This window comes from Gymnogyps californianus, chromosome 10 (genome assembly GCF_018139145.2).
Source record: "Gymnogyps californianus isolate 813 chromosome 10, ASM1813914v2, whole genome shotgun sequence".
Taxonomy (NCBI): domain Eukaryota; kingdom Metazoa; phylum Chordata; class Aves; order Accipitriformes; family Cathartidae; genus Gymnogyps; species Gymnogyps californianus.
The window spans coordinates 996396-1015845 of record NC_059480.1 but is presented as its reverse complement, the minus strand read 5'-3'; the positions used below and the strand labels follow the sequence as shown (position 1 = coordinate 1015845).

Sequence of the window (19450 nt, the reverse complement as noted above, 5' to 3'; positions counted from 1 at the left end):
CAGGCAGGCTGTTGAAATGTAATTGTTGCCGCTGTTCGGAGACAAACAAAGGGTAAGCAGTTGGGTCCTAGGAACAATAAATGTTGTCTTTTTAGTATGGATGGAGTTAAACACTGTGAAGTTTCTTATGCTTTCACTCCAGCAAGTGCCATCTCCTGGGGGAAGCTTCTTCCTGTGGAAGGGAAGAAGTCTGCTCTGTGACTCTCAGAAAGGCCTTTCAGTGAGAAAAATCCTGTTTGCCTGTGGCGTTGAACTTGCAAATTCTTTTTAACCGCATCGATAAGTGAATTGTGGGTGATCTGTCAGGGAAGATTCACGAGGATTTAATGAGAGCTCTCAGCTAAGAGTTTTTCCTCTTGTTTGCTGGATGTTGGGAAGCTTCCTACTAAGATTTCCTGCTAGGGAGTCTCGGTTGGTTTTCAAGGATGCAATCATTGCTTTGAAGTAATGTTGAGTATTTCCTCGGATCGAATGCCTTGCATATTGTATTCCATCTCCAGCTCGTGAAAAGTTAACTCTGCACAGGTAACAAAGCCATTTGTGTAAATAACCACAGTCCGTATGTTCTCTGCTACCGCTGGGTAGAGTTAGGTGAGCTTGCAAAGCAACCGTGCTATTCGCGAAGAGTCTCTGGTGGGAGACTTTTTCCGTGGAGGTGAGAACGGATTTAATTCTGGAGCCTCACCAGTCAGTGTGTGTTATGTTAACAAGCTAATGTTAGAGCAATTCCACAAAGAGTTTCAGTATGCTTTGGTGATGTGTCAAGCTGTGATTTTATTTCTAGTCTGTTTTCCATGCACTCGATAATGTGGTTTGTTGTTTGTTTGTTTTTCCCCAAGGTCTATGGTACTGGATTCTAAGACGCTTCTTTCTAGCAAAGCATAGACTGAAGTTTAGACAAGTGGGTTGGAGAGCTCTTTGGTGAGATAGATGCATGTAGGCAATGGAGAAGTTACCCCCCAAAAATGGGGGATTCTTTTGTCTTGTTTTTTTTTGAAGTGTCAGGTGGGTGATGAGCAGAAGGACTATCCAACTGTTGGGGAAGAAATGTTTCTCAGCAAAAGGTAGAAAGTGTGTTAGTGAGTATTGATGGATTTGTGCCTGCTGATTTGTCTTTCAAGCTTGACACTGAACAACATCCTCTGATGTTCTCTGGCACCTGTGTTATAAGAGTGAAAAGCTGTTTCTTCATCATCTCCATGTTACTTAAGATTTAACTTTTTTCCTGTGATATTTTTCATCCGTCGTCTTTTCCAGAGACTCATAGCCTGTAAGATGTTTAAAAGCAATTATTTCAGCCCAAATTCCTGACCAACAGCTATAACTGGCAGACTGTAGCATTGTGGAAAACTTAAATAAAAATGCAAGTAGAAGGCTATAATCTGTAACTTGTTTTATTAAAGGAAAGTTCACTCTCATTGTTGTATATACTGGATATGTACAAATAGGATATAAGAAGTTTTTTATGTGTGTGGATATATACTCAGATGCTTAGTATTACATTTCCAGTAGTTTGCTATTTTCTAAATGAAATTGATCCGTATGGATCAGTTTGTATTTGATTTCCTCTTTTTTTTTTTTTAACTCCTAGTTGTCGTTTCAGCCCTGTGTAAGCCGATTGTTGATCTGAACTAAATAAGTACATTCAAACTAAGAAGGCTTGCTCTGGGAAAGTGTTCTCTCTACCCTGGAAAAAAAAAAGTTTTTAGTAGTCAAGAGCTGATTTTTAATTCTTCAGCCACGTTTCCTTGTGCTTAGGCTGGTGGTATGAAAATAGCAGAATTTTTCCAGTGCACACTTGCAGAACTTGTTGCAAAAAAAAGGAAAGCTTAGGATTTAAAGTCAGTGTTTCAGACTTATGGTGCACTTTTAATGAAAGGAAAATGGAAGGGGGAAAAAAAAAAAGATACCTATCTTCAACAAGGTAAATTGTCCAGCGCTGGGAGAATCCTGTGTGTTTGTGGGGTAGGTTGCGCAGACTTGGGAAGTGGGTGGTGGTGAGGGGATGTTGAAGCTTGAGGTTCATACTCTTTCATGTGGATGTTCACTCTGGAGTGGAAGCTGCTGGTCTGGCCAGAGGGCTAACCCAGATGAGCTGCTCGGGAGTGGAGGCATCGTTCTCTGGAGCACGTAAACCTCTGAACAAATAGAATATTTATATAAAGATAATAACTTGTTTAACTGTGTAACCCTTCTCAATTAATTTATTTCAGTGGCTGTGAGTCAGGAGCAGGAGTGGCTTGCTGTGTGAGGGCTCTGGTGGTTTGACGTCGCACTGCAGATTTCTCAGCTGCTTATGAAGAAACTCTTACAAATTACAGACTAGCGTATTAAGAAAAGAGGCACTAATTTCAGTCATTTCTGTACACAGACAGGAATCTACCAGAGGGTTGGGTAGGCAGCTGGGAGAGCCACTTATGTCAGCTATCGTTACCAGATTGTTATTAATGAAATACTACTTTTTGTAATATGAATATTAGCCTTAGTCTAATAGCAATCTCATCTAACTCTTACGTTGCACATTCATTTTCTGTCTCTTGATTTCAGACAAAATCTGCCAGAATTATGTTATGATGATTGGAAGTAATTGAGTAATGAAGTGTAACCGTAGGTAACAGACTCCTAAACACTGTCATCATCTTTATGAAGAATGTGTTATTACTAGTGTATCTTGTAGACCAGATTTGCTTCATAAGAATAAAATCTAATTTTTCCCATGCTGATAGAGGCAAGTTTCTTTTGTATATTGTGCTTAAAAAGAAAAAAAGAGTTGAAGCTAGAATGCATTTGTAGAAGGACATTTGAAAAGAAGTGTTTTGTTAGGCTGCTGGACTGACATGATTCAATTTTGTCATGAACACAAGGGCTGCCCAGCATCTTTTGCATTTGGGAATGAAAATTGGTCTCTCCCCTTCCTTTCTGAGCTTCTTCAGATGTTTTGTTATGTTAAACAGTGCAAAGAATGACAGACTTTCTCTGTGGTGCTGCTTAAATTTACCTTTTTGTTTGTGTTCAACTTTAATTTATTCTTTCAAGTTTGTGCCCAGGGGTGGGAGGTACAAAGATGTGGAAGTTAATAATGAGATTTAGGGGTTGCCTGGGTAAAAGGGTGGCGTTTTTGCCTTGAAATCAAAGCAAAGCATTGGTCTTACTGTTTTCACGTGGGTTGGTGTAGGTTAGTCAAGTCCAAGTAATGAGAAACTAGATCCTTTAGTGTTGTGCGTTGTCTGCATATGGACTTGTTTAAGGAGGCTTGCCAAAGCAAAACTGCAGCCGATGTTTTAAAACTGTTCATCGCTGATCACCAATGTACTGCTTAAACCAATCGAAGTATTTCTGAAAAGCTTCTTTTCCTCCTCTGCAGTTTATGTAACCCAACAATTTTTTGATATTTCTTTGTAAGGCTCTCTGCCCCTTTCTTTATGTTTTACTGCTTTGCCTAGAAAATGATTATTGAAGAACTGTCCATTTTCTCTAGCTGTTCGTAATGCATCTGTGTTTTTCTTCCAGAGCCACCTGTTTTCTCCTTTTATCATTCCATATATGACATAAAACATTACATACCAGTTTGGGTTCGTTCAAGGACGCTGGTGTATTTGCCCTATTTAAAGTGCAAGGTGGCGAAACCGTTCAACACCTTAGGAGGAACCTGACATCTTGCAGACTTACATTCCCCCCCGCCCTGGTCAGTAGGTTTTAGTGTAGCAGTTTAGTAGTTACTAAGCATTCTTGAAATCTGAAACAATTGGGAAAACGAACCTTGTTTCTAGCTTCTTTTCCTCAGCAACCTGCTACGTAGGCTGATCACATCTTACGCCGCTACTGTGTTTGAAAGATTTACACATTTAAAAAAAGTAAAAAATTAAGGTTGCTGGTTTAGGCTGTGTATTGACAGTGACTTGTTTAACCTGATACCATCTTTTGAAGCTATCTATGCCCAAAGCATGCTTTGAAAAAAGCCTAGACTATCTGGATAAGGTAACTACTATTTTAGTATAAGCTCCATCTAAGTTAGTGCTGCTGCAGTCTTGCCTTCCATATGGGGCGCTCCCGAGCATCCTCACTAATTCAGGGAGTTAAACTGACTGAGGAGTGTTCCCCCGCTTTTTTTTTTCCTCCCCACATAGTGCCAGCTTGACTCCCTGAACTTGGCTTGCTGAAGGTTTAAGTAAGGAAAATCGCAGGGCAAGTGTAAGTATGCATGTCTCAAGAAAAAAGGTGAAATGCAAAATTAAAGCAATTCTGAGTTAGACTTAAACTGTCATGGTAGTGGAGCCTAAAGTGTTTTCTGCAAACTCCTTAACCATTTTTAGTGTCTACTCCTGAGAGAGTTAATAATAGCACTTAATCAGTCTGGAAATCTAAGCAGTGAGGAGGCACAATTTCCTTGTGTGTAAAAGGTATGTAGATAACAAGGAACAAAGTATGTGATTGAATAGAGGTAGCTCACAGCCAATGCTCAGTGAAATATGTTTACTGTCAAACAGGTTCACGTAACTGAACCTGTTTGACGTTTCACCGAGACCGATCGTTGTCCTTTCGATCCGAACTTGTGGGAAGAGTTGAATGTGATCTGCCCAGCGTGTTTGCGGTGGTATCCTCGTTCTCTGTCTTCAGCAGCGCAGGGCGGTGGAGCCTGGCAGGCTGTACCGTGGTTTTTCTTGGTGAGAATTTAACCTGTGCAACCCATGTGGCGTTGAGAAAAGCATACCTTATCTTGGCTAAAAGCTACTAACCATAGAAGTCTGGAGTCCACCTGCCGTGGAGTTCTTGAGCACACACGATGCTGCAGCATTGCCCGGGCAATTTCTGTGGGCGTAGGGAAATTTTCTCTTCCTCTAAGCAGAAGACTCACAAAACTGAGGAAGCCCAGGAATGCAGTGAGCAAAGCGATGGCGCCTGCATCAAGAACACTCGGATCACACAACTGATCAGTGAGCTACAGCTCCGGCTTTCACTGCCGTTCGCCGCAGTGCCCTGCGCGATTGCTTACCTGTACGTACCTTCCCAGTGCCCTCCCTTACGGCTGGGACGTGGTGCAGCTCCTGGCATCGCTGGTGATCGGCACCTGGGTTCCTTCGTGTTGGGCAGAACACACCTTCCTGCCTGGCTGCCTGCCCGGAGCACAGGCAAAGTGGGGTTTTTTTTGACTGTCAGGTTCAACTGCAATTCTTTGTGGTTTTGCTGGCCTGATTGAGAGAAATCATATAGATAAAGTGCTTCAGGAATTCCAGATTGAGGTGGGGGAGGCAACGAGGGGATGAAAAATCAGGGATGGAAGGATGGTCTGGAAGCAAAACTGTACTGTGGTGGATTGGAGGTAGGGAGATAAGAGCTTGCTTGTCTGGTGTGGACACAGATTCTTAGCTGTGCATGGCAAATTGAATTTTGGCTGTAGTTCACTGATGGGAAAAGATATGCCATAGAGGAAATGTTTTAATTGTTGATAAACTTAAAAGGAAAAAGTATCATACAGTATTGAAACACTGACATTTCCCAAGTACGTACCTGTCAGTTTCCAGGGTTTGAGAAAGCATTTATCCAAATTCATAGAAGAAAAAAATTCATTGAGAAGCTGTTGGAAGATGCCGCCCATTAGTTTAGGGAATTTGTGATCCACAAACACTAGAAGCACAGAGGACCTACTGGTAAAGTGTCGCTGTGTATTTTCTTTGGTTTTCTATTCTTCCCTAGGCATTTTCTGTAGACCCCTGATAGAAACAGGATACTAAGCCAGGCAATCTTCTGCCTTTTTTTATGAGTTAAGAGCTATACTACAAAACCTCTTAAATCATTTTTATATGCCAGCTTTTTAGTTAGAGCATAACTTTTTGAAGCAATAAAACTTGACATTGATTCTCCTGCTGCTCTTACATGATGCTGTTGAAATGGATATAATTAGCATCGCCTGTTAGTGTGTAGCTTTTTATGGCAGTACAGGCATTAAAACATTAGTGGTCTATATAATCAAATTACTGAGTGTTATACCACTCTTAAAGCTTAAAGATTTGATTGATCTTCTGCAGGGTTATTTGGTTTTGTACACCTTTAGATACTATTGCACATCAAGATATTTATGCTTGACAGCTTCAATTAGGATTGCCCTTTACATTACTTTTATAAAGGCTGGTTTTTATAACAGGCAAGTTTATTGCTGTGTCTCCATGTGATTTCTATGACCAGTTTCTCTACAAAGTTTGTATTAAATCAAGGAGTATCACCTTGAAAATCTCATGGTGTTACAAGTTCTGAAATGTTGTTTTTGTGAACCTCTAATCGCTGGTGTGACTGTTTATCAGCAAGAGAAGGTTTTCTTTATTCCAAAAGCAGTTTCATTGCTCCAATTTCATTGTTTCCCTTGCTAATCCCTTTGTCCTCCTCGTTTTTTTGGTAATAAGTTGTACTTGCTGGCCTTGATTTGAATACTTTGTTCAGTAAGTTTACGCCCATAAAGCTTCCCATCTTCTTGATCAGATCTAACGGCAAGTGTCTGATAGTTGTGAGCTCTTCTCCACGCTCCTTCCGTGTTTTCTAAATCTGAGGTAGATTTCAGGTATAAACATGTACCCACGTAAAAATATGTGGGCAAGCTATTTTAGAAGTTTGCTGTTTCTTTTATGTGTTTTCAAAGTTTTATTTTGTTTGGAGGGGTGTGTGTGCTTCCCCCTCCTCCCTATTTTAGTGGTGGATATGCTTTTGCATTTGCCATTTATTATTGAGTGGAAGTATGGACAAATTGGAGAAGAAAGGTTTAACTTTTTTTATATACTGTGTCAGGCTGATTATATTCAGCACTTAAGGCATCACCTGCATCTTTTTCTGTTCAAGATCTTGTTTGAGAGCATTTCTCCCTGGGATTACTCTGTTCTGTTGATTCCTCTCATGCATTCAGTCTCTAGGGTTCTCCCCCTCGCCACCCCTCAGTATCTGTGATTAAGATACTCTTGGGTTTCGATTAAGTTTCAGGCCACTAATGAGCCAGCAGGGAGTAAAAGTGGTTAACAGCAACAAGAGTGAAGAGCAATGCCTTGGCTGCGTTTCTGTATCTTGTGAAAACAAGGTGGATTAAATCAAGTTCTGGAATAAAGAAAGCTTATCACTTTGCACTGATCTGTACCCAGTTTTTGCGCTAAATAGGAGGAATTATTTTTCTCAAGCTAATTCTCCCTTTCTTCAAATGCAGCTTGTCTACACAGTTCAATAGTTATCTTTTTTTTTTTTTTCCTTTTAAAAACAAAACCAAACCCTTTCATGATTCCCTAGATTGTTGGAATAACTTCAGGATGCCTTGAATGCTGTCGTCTTGGAGTCACAGCTCTCCAGTTTTCTTGACTTTCTAGCCATAATAAAAATAACTCCGTTATTTATGTTCCCAATTGTACTGTGAATATTTTAAATGAACTCAGTTCCCTCTGCGTAGGTCATGCTTGGAGCGTGCACTTGTGTCTGATTTGCCCAGTTGTTCTCTTAGCGTGTCAATATATTGCTGAGCCTGGATAGCATTTAACTGGGAGCGATGGAGGAAAAGCTATATGAGACAAGACAAAATGGTACTGATTACAAATACAGTATGGTTTTGTCCTGAGGATATGGAGCTCGGATTAATTTTACAGCTGCAGGGAAGGGGGTTAACTTGTAGTGCTTGCTTTACCACTAATTGCTAATGACACCCAGGGCAAGCTGTAGGGTCCTACCCTGTATTGGGTGTGACCTTGGAATGTGTGCCGCAAAAGGTAATGGCAGCTTCAGTATTTTTAATAGCAGAGTATGCGTCTTATTTAGGAAAATGCACCTTAGTGCTCTGTAATAAATAGTTTTGTGGGTCTTTCAAGTCTCTAGGTTTATTAAAATGTTCGGAAAGCAAAGGGTAGACATAAAATATTAGTATTACTTGGTGTACAAATGTCATTCCTCCTCTCACTATGTGCTTTGTGTTATGATCTAATTACCTTGAAGTTAATTCCGTAGTGCTTATGTGTCTCAGGCTCAAGAAATGAGCTATTCCAGGAAGAATTACCTGCCGTTAACAAGCTGATAATCCAAAGCAGTTTGTTTTGAGTGTACACAGTTGTAAATAAGAGCAAAACTGGACCTGTGATTCCCAGAAGCAGACAGGGGTACATTCAGGAGAGCCTGTAATGACTCTCTTGGAGGATTGTATGAAAAGTCGTGTTTCCTTCCATTACATTCCAACTTTTACCTGTTTACGAGGCTGCGGCATATCTCTGAAATTGTTGCTTTGTAAGAATTTGAAGCACTCTTAATGCTGACATGCATGAGCATGCAATTGGATTTATGGACTTGAGGAAGTACTTGCTTAAACGTTCAAATACAAGTGGAGCTGGTGGTACTAAGAGTTGTTTGTTCCGGTGTGTTACTGCTGGTCCTGTTCTTACTCTTTTCTTTCTCATTACAGGTCTTGATGCAGAGTTGTCTTACGTGAGGAATGATGTGGTTAATCACTATGCGTTGTCCTTCAATCTCTTAATACCCAGCGAGACCAACAACCTTCACTTCAGCTGGCATGCGAAATCCAAGGTAAGCAAGCATAACTTCTGGGTTTGAGTACTTGATAGATGACCTGTATTGCCTAGTGAATACCCACTATTATAATTTAATGGCTTTTTTCTTTGCAAAAATTAGCATACGCTAGGTGCAAAAGAATTATTTATGTGATTGCAGGCAATACGTTAAGATGATATATATCCAAACCATTCCATTCTTGTTTTAGAAAGGTTAAGCATTTCTTTTGAAGTATTTTATATTTCTTGCAAGCTATATGTATATATACAAGCTACTGGCTGTGGAATCTCTTCTGGTGGTGTGTTGAACACACAGAAGGGGCAGCCATGAACTCAAGCCTCTGGAAATCAAACGTAGAGCAATTGTGTTTTAGAGATTTCTAGAAGCATATGTTTGGAGACGAGAAGAACCTATAAAAGTAGCATCTAGTATGTTATTACCAAGCCCCGATTAAATGGAAAGGGATTTTTATTTCACTTAATCACCATGGCTGGAGCATGCAGCAACAGCTGTTGTAACGATTGTGTGTGCTCTTACATTTTGAAGGATTTCCAGTTACTTAACAATTTATTTTTGTATATGAAATGATCTGTTTAGTCTCTGCCAGATGTTCATTCTTTTTTTTAAACTTGTGATGGTTATTCTTCTGTCCTTAAGTAGGAAAGACTGCAGTAGGAACAGTAATATTTAACAACACCACCACTGCAATTCTGAAGATACCTTCTGCCAGTGTTCTTCCCTTTGAGGTGTAACTTCTTACGAGATGTGAATTTTGGCCTTCTACTTGACATTGTATTCCACCTTCACAGGCAGTTCAGTCACTTGCCATTTGAGTAGGACCTTTGAAGGAGTTTCCTTCTTACTACTTCAGCCACGAGCTACCTGTACGACTGTCCCTTTCCTTGGGCCTGTCTGTGAATTTTGAATAGGAATTTTTGAGCTTGTGTAGCCCTGCTTCCGTTACTGTGATTGCACCACTCGGCATCTTCTGTGCTAACTTTGTAGGGTGGGTGTAGGGCAGTTTATAGGAGCTCAGAAACTGGGTTATGTTTCTACCCTTGGCATCTTGACTGAAAAATACATTGATAACATAAATGAATCCTATTATGTTTTAGAAAGGGGAAAAAAAAAAAAGAAACTAATGGGGCAAAGTCAAACCAAATCCATTCAGCTGAGTGTGGAGGGATAGGATGAATTTCCAACAGGAGCTTATGACTCAGTTACAATAGGTCCTCTACTTTTTTTTTGAACGAATGTTTGCAGAATCAGCTGCTTAAGTGGAAACAAAATTGACTATAGTTGAATAAACTGTTTGTAAGCAATTTTGGCTGTGTAGTTTATAAAACTGACTAAAGGAGGGGTATTTCTTTGAATTCCTATGGCTTTAACAAACTGGCTTTTGAACAAGTAAGTTTAAAAGTATCAGCAAGTGAGGTTTGTGGTGGTTTGTGTGTTTTGTTTTGTTTTTTTTTTTTTAAATACAGCACTTTAAATTCTGCCCCAAATTTTCAAGAATGATTTCAAGAGTGGCTTCTGTTTTGGCTTTCTTAATTTGAACTGTCACAAAAGTCTGATATTTAGACTTCATATAAGAAACGTTGAATTTGGGCACCTAAAATCACTAGCATTCTTTGAAAATAAGATACAGTTTTTTGATTTCAAGAAGAATTATGAAAAGGTGTGTAGCGTTTCTTTGTACTACTGTAGAGATTTCTTACGTGTTTTCCGTCTCCCAACTATTGTTACAGGTTGAGTATAAACTGGGATTTCAGGTAGATAATCCCATGGCTATGGCTATGCCCCAGGCCAACATTTCTCTACAAGGAGAAGTTCCTCGCACCCTTTCAGGTAAACTCCCCACCCCCGAAAGTGCACAGCTAGTGCTGATACTAATAGTGCTTTCTGGTGGTACTTTGCTTTTCCAAAATGTGTGTAGTGTTGCATAAGAACATGTCCTGGTTTCGGCTGGGATAGAGTTAATTTTCTTCTTAGTAGCTGGTACAGTGTGGTTTGGATTTAGTGTGAGAATAATGTTGATAACACACCGATGTTTTAGTTGTTGCTAAGTAGCGCTTATCTTAAGGATTTTTCAGTTTCCCATGCTCTGCCAGCAAGCAGGTGTGCAAGAAGCTGGGAGGGAGCAGGCCGGGCAGCTGACCCGAACTAGCCAAAGGGGTATTCCATACCATGGAACGTCATGCCCAGTATATAAACTGGGAGGAGTTGGTTGGGAGGGGCACATCGCTGCTCGGGCATCGGTCAGCGGGTGGTGAGCAATTGCATTGTGCATCACTTGTCTTTTCTTGGGTTTTATTTCTCTTTTTTGGTCATATTCCTTTTCATTATTATTATTATATTTTTATTATTCCTATTTAGTATTATATTTTATTTATTAAACCATTCTTATCTCAACCCATGAGTTTTACTTTTTTTTTTCCCCAGTCCTCCTCCCCATCCCACTGGGAGGCCGGAGGGGTGAGCAGCTGCATGGTGCTTAATTGCTGGCTGGGGTTAAACTGCAACAGAGTGTAATTTTTCTCTGTTAAACATAATATGTTTACAGGCCTTTGCAACAGTTATGACATTGCTAAAAGGGTATTATAGCTCGAGACTATTAGTCTGAGAGTAAATTTTTTTTTTCGCCTTGTTTAGTGGAGGATAGAAATTTTCATGGAAGGAAATGTGACATTTTTTATGTATTTGTACACACACAAGGTTCCTGTTCTCTTTCAACAATAATTAACAGATGCATGGATTTTAAAATCCACACCTTTTAATTTCTCTAGCCTATAGAGATGACATTTCAAGATGTGTGGGAGTTGTTAATACATTAAAGTGTTTATGGTAAGTTTAAAACTGGGAAAACTATTTTGAATATATACTAGCTCCTCCACAGAATTTATACTGGAAACAATTGCATTTGTTTCAGGAAATGTGCAAATGGTCATCATTCATGCTTGTTCAAGTATGGTTCCTCACTGTCTTGTGCTCTGTTAGATACTCAAGGGGCAATAAAATATATATTGATGTTTTGGTTGTGTACCACTTTTTTGTGAAAGCAGACACTGTGGAATTAGGCTTGTTGTGTCTGCTCTGTTGGCATAAATAATACTGGTATGTAAGCTAGAAAGTAAATAACGTCATATTAGTTTAAGCTTTGATTCCAGTCAGATTTGCTGAGACCAAAATATTTGAACTTAATGGTTGTGGAAAAAGCTAATCTTCATAGCATTTGGAAAAGCAATAAGGAAAACTAAGTTTTCTGGTTTTCTGTGATAACAGAGGTTTCTCTTGTGACAGCACTTTAACTCCAGAGCTAATGGATGGGTAATGGTTATTTATCCACAAATGCAATTTCAGTAATTTGTAAACTTTTAATACAACTCACATAATTTAAAATCTATGCCCTTTAATGCTTTAATAGTTGCTTGAAATTACAAGGCATGAAGGCTAAAATAGCATTTCTTAATAGCAAGTTCTTTAAAAATGTATATTATAAATGACATTTAAAAAGACCCTTATCATTTAAATGTTCTTTCATCACAATGTCTGAAAAGTACTCGAGCTTAATTGTAATGCCTGTTTGTTGTCTGTTTGCAGTGTTTCGTGTCGAACTCTCCTGCACTGGCAGACTCGACTCTGAGGTCACAATACTAATGCAGCTCAACTTGACAATAAATTCATCAAAAAACATCACAGTTTTAAATTTCAAACGAAGGAAAATGTGCTACAAAAGTAAGACATTAAGTTTCAAATATTAAAAAGCTTTTTGCATTAAAGTATGATAGGAAAAAGGAGTGGGAAGGTATATGATCTAGGACATGAGTAATAGCTCCCAAGAGTGAATGTTGGAGAGGATAGGAAGAAACCAGGTAAAATTTTGCCTTTCAGAGACGAATGGGGACTTTTGGTAAAAGCAGAAGCTGATGGATGAACAAATTCCCCAAGTGTTCTGCTGCATTGACTGACCTTTTTACATATATAGCAAAAAGCATTTTCTCTGTTGTGCTTGGAAGGAAGAAACTGGTTTCCTCAAAACGGCAGCACTCTGAATATTCAAATTGTTCTAAGAATTAACAACAAAATCTACTTAGTGTATAAATTGTGATAAACTTAAAATTGGCTATTTAGTGAATGTAAGCAGGTGTTAGTCTTTCAGACTTGGAGTACAAAAGGATCTTGGTAGATAATGGAGACTTCAGAAATCCCAGATTGACTCCTCTGTGTTTTGACTTGGGAATCTGCAAGCACAATTTATTCTTGGATTGTTACTATCTCCCGTTGCTGCTTCCTAGAAGTATTTTCATAGACATCAGAAGAAAATTATTTTGGAGAATCCCAAGAACTGTTCCCTCCTTAAAAATGGCTGTGGTGTTCTGTTCTCAGGGCAGTGTTTGAGGATGGCCACCTCTCCATTTACATGCTCCTCCTGGCTCTGTTCAGCTCACTTGGAGCCTTTGAGGACAGTCGTTGGCTTTTCAGAGGGGAATTTGTCACTTCTCTTGGGTGTGAATGTCTAAGGATGAACTTCTGGAAGGTGTGGGGAAAGAGCTAGCGTGGCTTTCTAGCACATAATGTTGTGATACTCGTGTTCCTTGCGTTGGTGTTATGGGAAGATCGTTCTTAATTCAAAGTGTATCTCTCTTTCTAGTGAAAATAGAGGTCTGGCTGATAATGTTGACATTTTTACCTTTTGTTTCATGTTTTCCTAGGTACTTTTTGAAATGCTCTAAGTGGGGGAAGTCAGCACTGCTTATGCATTCATAGCTTACTGAGCTGCTGAATGTGCAGAGGAGGTTTCCATAGGCACCACACAGTTATCTGGGTGTGTGAGAGAGCGCCAATTCCTAAATTATGCAGAAGTGGTTCTGACAAAGATCATGTTTCTGTGGGTTCATAAAAATGTCAATGACTTTTTTTGATGTGTGTTGATTGGTACAGAGCATCCGGAGCTTTCTGATTTAATTTAGTGCATAAGTTAAAAATATGCAGGAACTTGCTAGCGGTTTTGCTCAAGGCATTCGTAATAGTTCCTCCTAAAGTTTAAAAAAGGGGGGAAAAAAAAAGAAGAAAAACTCTCAGATTTTTCCCTCCCCCAGATGACTTTTTCACAAGTTTATCAGGCTGAACTTGCTTATCGAGGAGTCAGAAGGGGCTGTGCTGGGGAGGAAGCAGCTCTTCACAGCTGGGAGCAGGAAGGGGGCTGCGCAAGTGGGACTGCGCCTTTGCGGCCACAGAAATCCATTATATTGCCTCAACTGCCTGCAAATCCTCAGTGAGGTTCATGTGAAGTCATCTCCACAGCCTGCATTCCCTTGGTTTGCACTGCTCCTCTTAGTGACCAGACTCATAGTGAGCTTAATGAAGATTTATCCCCTTTCTAGAGGACTACTTTCACACACGAACCTGAATATTGTCCTTGTGCCTTTTTGTTCCATATTTATGAGTATTTAATAGGCATTACCTTTTTCATCCTTCAGTTTTAAAACACTCATGACTGTAGCATCAGCTGAGAAGGCACGTTGCACATGGCTGCATCTCTGACTTCTTCCTAGGATGAGTAGCGTTAGCCTGGAGCCAGAATTTCTTCCGAAAGGCCAGCGTAGTATTGAATGAACATTGAAGAAATTATTTTCTATCCTGTAGTAACTGATTCTGTGAGGTCTTTGTTGTTTAGTGTCTTAGCATACACTCACATACTCTGCACCTCCTCTTTCTACTGTCTGCTGCTTTGGACTTTGGTGGACAAGCCGGAGGGTTTTTTGAGGTAGGTAGATTCAGTGGGTTCAAGCATGACCTCAATGGACATGTGTATCAGAGGTGAAATATATCTGACCCATGTGTCTTAAGTGTGATTTTTTTATTATACAGTGGTTAGGTATTTAAAATGGAAATCTAGAGATAACTATAGTCCTTAAGTCAGCTCACCTATTTGGAAAAGCAGATTTGTTTTTCCATAAATGAGGCAACTGACTTCCTGTGAAGAGCTACAATAATAAATGTATACCAAACTTAATGGTTTTCTCTCATCTGTTTAGAGCTTGAACCAGAAGTAAAATCTCCAACATCTGATAAAAACAGCAGCAAGGCTATCTGTAAGTAATTCTGAGCGTACAACTTCAGGTGTAAAAAATGAAAAACTTGTGATGTTCTTCCTGTTTCCACAGCTTTCCCTATGAAAACACTCCCCAGGTAGTCTGTGCTATACCCAGTATTGTAGTGAGGATTTTCTTGTAATTAATTATTTTAACTGGGAAAATACATTAGTGAAGAGGAAAAAACCCTATTCAAGTCTCCTAACAACTTCTTTTATCACGTCTTAGGGGCTCTGGTTTCTGTACATGACTTGGATCTATTTTCTTGACTTGAGGACCTTTCCAGTTTGCTGTTTTAACTTGTCAGTAGTGAATGAATAGAATGAGGTAGTTTCTTTTACTCACTCCTCTTCTAGCTGGAAATATCATCGACTGAGTGTGCTCAGCCTCTGTAGGACCCAAAATGTAAACATTTTTGCCAAAATGCTTTTGCAAAGCAGCGGAGCGCATGGCTCAGTTTTTCTCTTTGCGACCCGCTGTCTCTTCCAGGGTAATTTTTCTCCACGATGTGTGATTTTTTAAAATTGGGGATGGCTGGGGCTACTGCCTCTTCTGCCTCCAATCCCTCTGCCCGTGTTGCTGCTTAAGGCCAGCGCAGCAGACAGCCCTCTGCTGCCAAGGTTCAGCTGCAGAATTTTGCCGTAAAACTCACCGCGGTTGAGATGCTTTTGAGAAAGAGGATTAACTGCCCTGTTAACACTGCTGCGTTAAGATTCAGGTCAGGGGGCCGTAACCCACCTATCATGCCCTAAAATCAGGAGGAGGAGCTGAAGTTGTGTGCTCTGGCACATTCGGTCAGTGAGTAAGCACCGCTATCACACCGCACCTAGGTATTAGTCTCACTTTTATTTACTGTAGTGGTGTGTGTAGTGGTGTGCAGGTGACTCCTGCTCTGCCAGCCCCAACTAGCAAGTCTATGCCACTTGCTGCGTTGGGGCTCAGCTGAGCTGGAGGCCGGGTTTGTCCGTGCTCCTACTGTGTTTGCAACATGGGAGCCATGGAGGAGGGTCGAGGGGTTGTGCGAGGTAGAACCAGCAGGACCAACAAGACCATTTTAGGAGGTTCCTGGCTAGCTTTTTATCCTTCGGTAGGAACCCTCCTTTTGTCCCAGTAAATAAATGGAGGTATCGAGTGGCTTGCTGGGCCCTGCCCTGCTTTGTTGCAGCGGGAACTGTGATGCCTGCTCTTCTGGGGGTCTGCCTCTGCAGGCTGGCTCCTGCTCCCTGCTCCTGCTGGACCTGGGTGGCAGGGCACCGGGGGTGAGTCTGGGGACAGCAGCACTGCCCTCCTGGCATGTCAGCCTGCTGGGAACTAACAAAATGTCATTTGTTCTGGGGTTTGTTTGGTGGGTTCTGTTTTGGGTTGTTTTGGTTTGGATTTTTTTTTGAGAAAGGTTCAGTAACTTTTCACCTTTCTATTTCAGTCGATCCTGTAAACGCAGCTCCCACCACTTCTACCCGTGTGTTTTATATCAGTGTAGGCGTGTGCTGTGCTGTTATATTCCTGGTGGCAATAATATTAGCTGTCTTGCATCTCCACAGCATGAAGAGGATAGAGTTGGATGACAGGTATGTATTCAAGCTTTTCAAGTGCATTTTTGGGACTCAAAAATTTTTTACTCAGATTTGTGGGAGTTCTGGTCTCAAAATGAGCACTCTGTAGTAGCTTGCAATTTCTGCTCTTGATGTCAAGCTGTAGCAATTACTACCTGTGTAGAGTTGTGGTAAGTGCTATACTGCAGAAAGGCAGCAGTTGCAGGTGCTCTGCTGTTTATGGGGTGGGAAGGTTGTGGCTGTTGGGTTTTTGCCAGAATAGTTGTGTGGAGGACGCACAGTGGGGAAATTTGGACAGAATCAGATCTACAGGGATTGTCAGGATTGAAGGAAAATTTGATAGATACCTGGGCATACTGAAAATATTTGTTTTTTACTGACTTCTACAGGGGATTAAATTTCAGTATTCTCTACTTTGATTGATTTACCAGTATTCACTTTGGCCTTAGGGTAAAGTCTGGGGATCACAACTGGTTGGTTCTAAAGCCGAAAATGTGGCGCTCTCCCAAATGTATTTTCAATCCAGAAAAACCAAATTGGCACATGCGTGCAAAAAGGACTTGTAACACGAACCCAAGGGCAATACGGTCAGCTGAGTGGGGATTAAACACGGAGGCGGAAGGGAGGCTGAAAAGGCAGGTGGACTGAGGCTCTGCTGAGGCTGTGTGAACAAGCTGCATCAGACACAACTGTTCAGACGCGGGCAGTTTTGAAACTGAATACTTTGGAAAACAGTCGGGCCTGTGGGTGGTCACCCCTGTTGAAAGGGTAGCTTGAACTGTTTCTGTTCCTGCCTGCAGCCTCTCAGAGGAGCTCTGTCTTTTCATCTTCCTCTCTATCCACTCATCTGTTTCTTTCTGGTTTTCTTTCTGCCATTTACTCCTCTGGTGTTCCCAGACCACTTGGTTTTTGGGGGTGTCAGTGTAGTAAGTAGTAATGGTTTCTCAAGGCCTGATTATCTAATGAAATGACTTGTTGACTCTCCTCAATTCATTTGTGCCTAACTGTCTGCTGAGGGTTTTGGATTAATAGAAGGTGTTAAAGGATGTGCAGCTTGCTTTAATTCAGAAAGAAAAAGCATTACATTTATAGAGTGTGTGAACAGTGTCATCTACGAGTTTTTGAGAGACTGTCTCAGCCTAGCAGTGTGATCAAATGTCCTTTCATCCACTCCATTGTACTTGATTTCTGTGGAGATACAAGCTGAAAATTCATCTAATGTTAATACTCTGTTTGCAAGTATTAAAGAACTTGCTCTAAATTGGTATATGCCCTTCTGATCATTTCTGTGAAGTTTGTGCAGATAGCGGGATTTAGTTCTTCAGAGAGCCATGTGATGACTTGTTTTTTGAGCCCAAAGGTGCCTGACCTGACAAAACCTTGGATGGGCTCCTGGGTAAGAGCTGTGGTCAACTAGTGTTGTAGCGAAGGTGTAACAGAGGCAAAATGTGCCAGAAAATCAGGATCTGTGGAGTTTTGTTTTCAGAATGGGCAGCGTGCACAGGAGCCAGCAAAGAGGCTGCGAGGTGATGTTTCAGTGCTTGGTTGAGAAACTGGTTCAGTGTTATAATTTAGCCTCAATGGTATGCACTAGCACTACATATGATCAGTGACTGCTTGATGTAGCAACTAGTCAAGGAACTTGTGCGAGAAGAAACAACTTTTGATTTGGTTTTCAATAACAAGCTCAAAACGTTGCTGTAAAGGGGTTCTGAATCAAAGATAACGTCATTGGGGTTAATGACCTCCCAGGAGCAACAGAGGCTGGAAAACCCACTGCTGTTGCTCTTAATTTCAAAACCCAGAACTAAATAAAAATGAGGAAGGTTGTTAAATAGAAGCTAAAGCCAGGCAGCTGAGTTTACAGGCTGCACATGGACTATTTAAGAACATTGTATTGAAAGTTCAGAGCAAATGCTTGCATACCTCCTATCAAAGGCACTTGAAAAAGTGCCAAAGAAAGTTGGCAGGGCTTAACAGCAGGATAGTGGCGGTTATTAAAAGCAAGAAGGCATCGTTCAAAAAGCTGACGTAGTATGCAAGTGAGAAAACTAAGAAAGCTTATAAACATGAGCAAGTTAAACCTAAAAACCAGAATGAAGCCAACCAAAAAGGTAGTTTTTCAAACTTGCAACAGGCATAGAAAGAATAATTCCTTTTTCCAACTTGGCTGCAGCAGGAAGCCAGCCAAAGAAATCTGTAGGGCTAGTAGGTGATCAAGTTACAAAAGGAGTTTCCAGCCATAGCAGGAAAACGAAATGCAAGTTCCGCATCAGTGTTTAATGCGGTCCCCATGCCAGGACACTTCTTTCCGGGGAACTCGCTGGAGAGTGGATCATATTGAAGCAGCTTGTAGATGCAATAGTGCGAACAGTTAAAATAAGCAGTAATAAGTTGCCAGCACCAGAGAATATTCATTCAAAAACTCTAAAGGAAGTTAAGTGGAGTAGCTAGACCACCAACTGTGGCTTTTAACCTCGTGCTAAAAACTGTGCTGGAACCCTACACCTGGAAGACAGTGAATGTGGGAACAACTTTTAAAAAGGTTTCAAGAGAGAGATCGAGCATATAAGCCTGATGTTTGTATTGTGAGAATTAGTAGATTCTGTTCTAAAGAAAAAAATCAGCAGGTGCATCTGTGATTATGGTATAATGGGGAAGAGTTGACTTGGCTTTCTGTATTTTAAAGGAAGCCTTGCTTCAAAGCTAACAGTGGTTCTTGAGGGCATCCCCAAGCATGTCTAAAAAGCCTAGAAGGATGGCTGGCACTGCTGGGTCAGTGCTCAATAGCAGCCCAAGAAGCAAATGGAATGTTGATTATTTGGCAAGGCAGAGGGTTATACCCCAAAACAATCTCGTCTTTGTTCTCCCGATACAGTCAGCAGACGTGGAGAAGCTTTCAAGTTTCAAAAAAGGGGGGGATGTTTGTGTGTGTTTGGGAGGGAGACCAAAAAAGCTGCTTCTGGCCCTGCTGTCTGAGCTCGTAACAGGTACTGCCTCTGCCTGTGAACTTTCTCGCCTGTTCTTAGGCCGTTATAGCTACAACAACTCTCTCTGTAGGATTTTGTCTGTGAAGATAAGATAGAAAACATCCTGCTATAGTTTAAGCTATGGTTTGCACGTCTCTTGAACACTACGTGCAGCTATGGTCCTTCTACCCAAAGAAAATATCTCACAGGCACGTTGTAGGTGGCCCTGGAAGGGGCAACAAGTAGCCTTGGAGAGAGGAATGACAAAGTAGGCTAGGGCAGTTTGGTCTGTAAAAGAGAGCTGAGACAG

The 19450-nt window shown here is 40.9% G+C and overlaps 1 protein-coding gene across 2 annotated transcripts in view; it reads left to right on the top strand.

Moving 5' to 3' along the window:
* RYK (receptor like tyrosine kinase) overlaps positions 1-19450 on the top strand; it is a 65349-nt gene that overhangs the window by 9977 nt on the left and 35922 nt on the right. For both annotated transcript variants that reach the window (XM_050902273.1, XM_050902274.1), the window contains exons 2-6: positions 8417-8538; positions 10272-10371; positions 12124-12258; positions 14562-14618; positions 16042-16186. In XM_050902273.1, coding sequence (XP_050758230.1) covers positions 8417-8538; positions 10272-10371; positions 12124-12258; positions 14562-14618; positions 16042-16186 — 559 coding nt within the window. The remainder of the gene's footprint in view (positions 1-8416; positions 8539-10271; positions 10372-12123; positions 12259-14561; positions 14619-16041; positions 16187-19450) is intronic.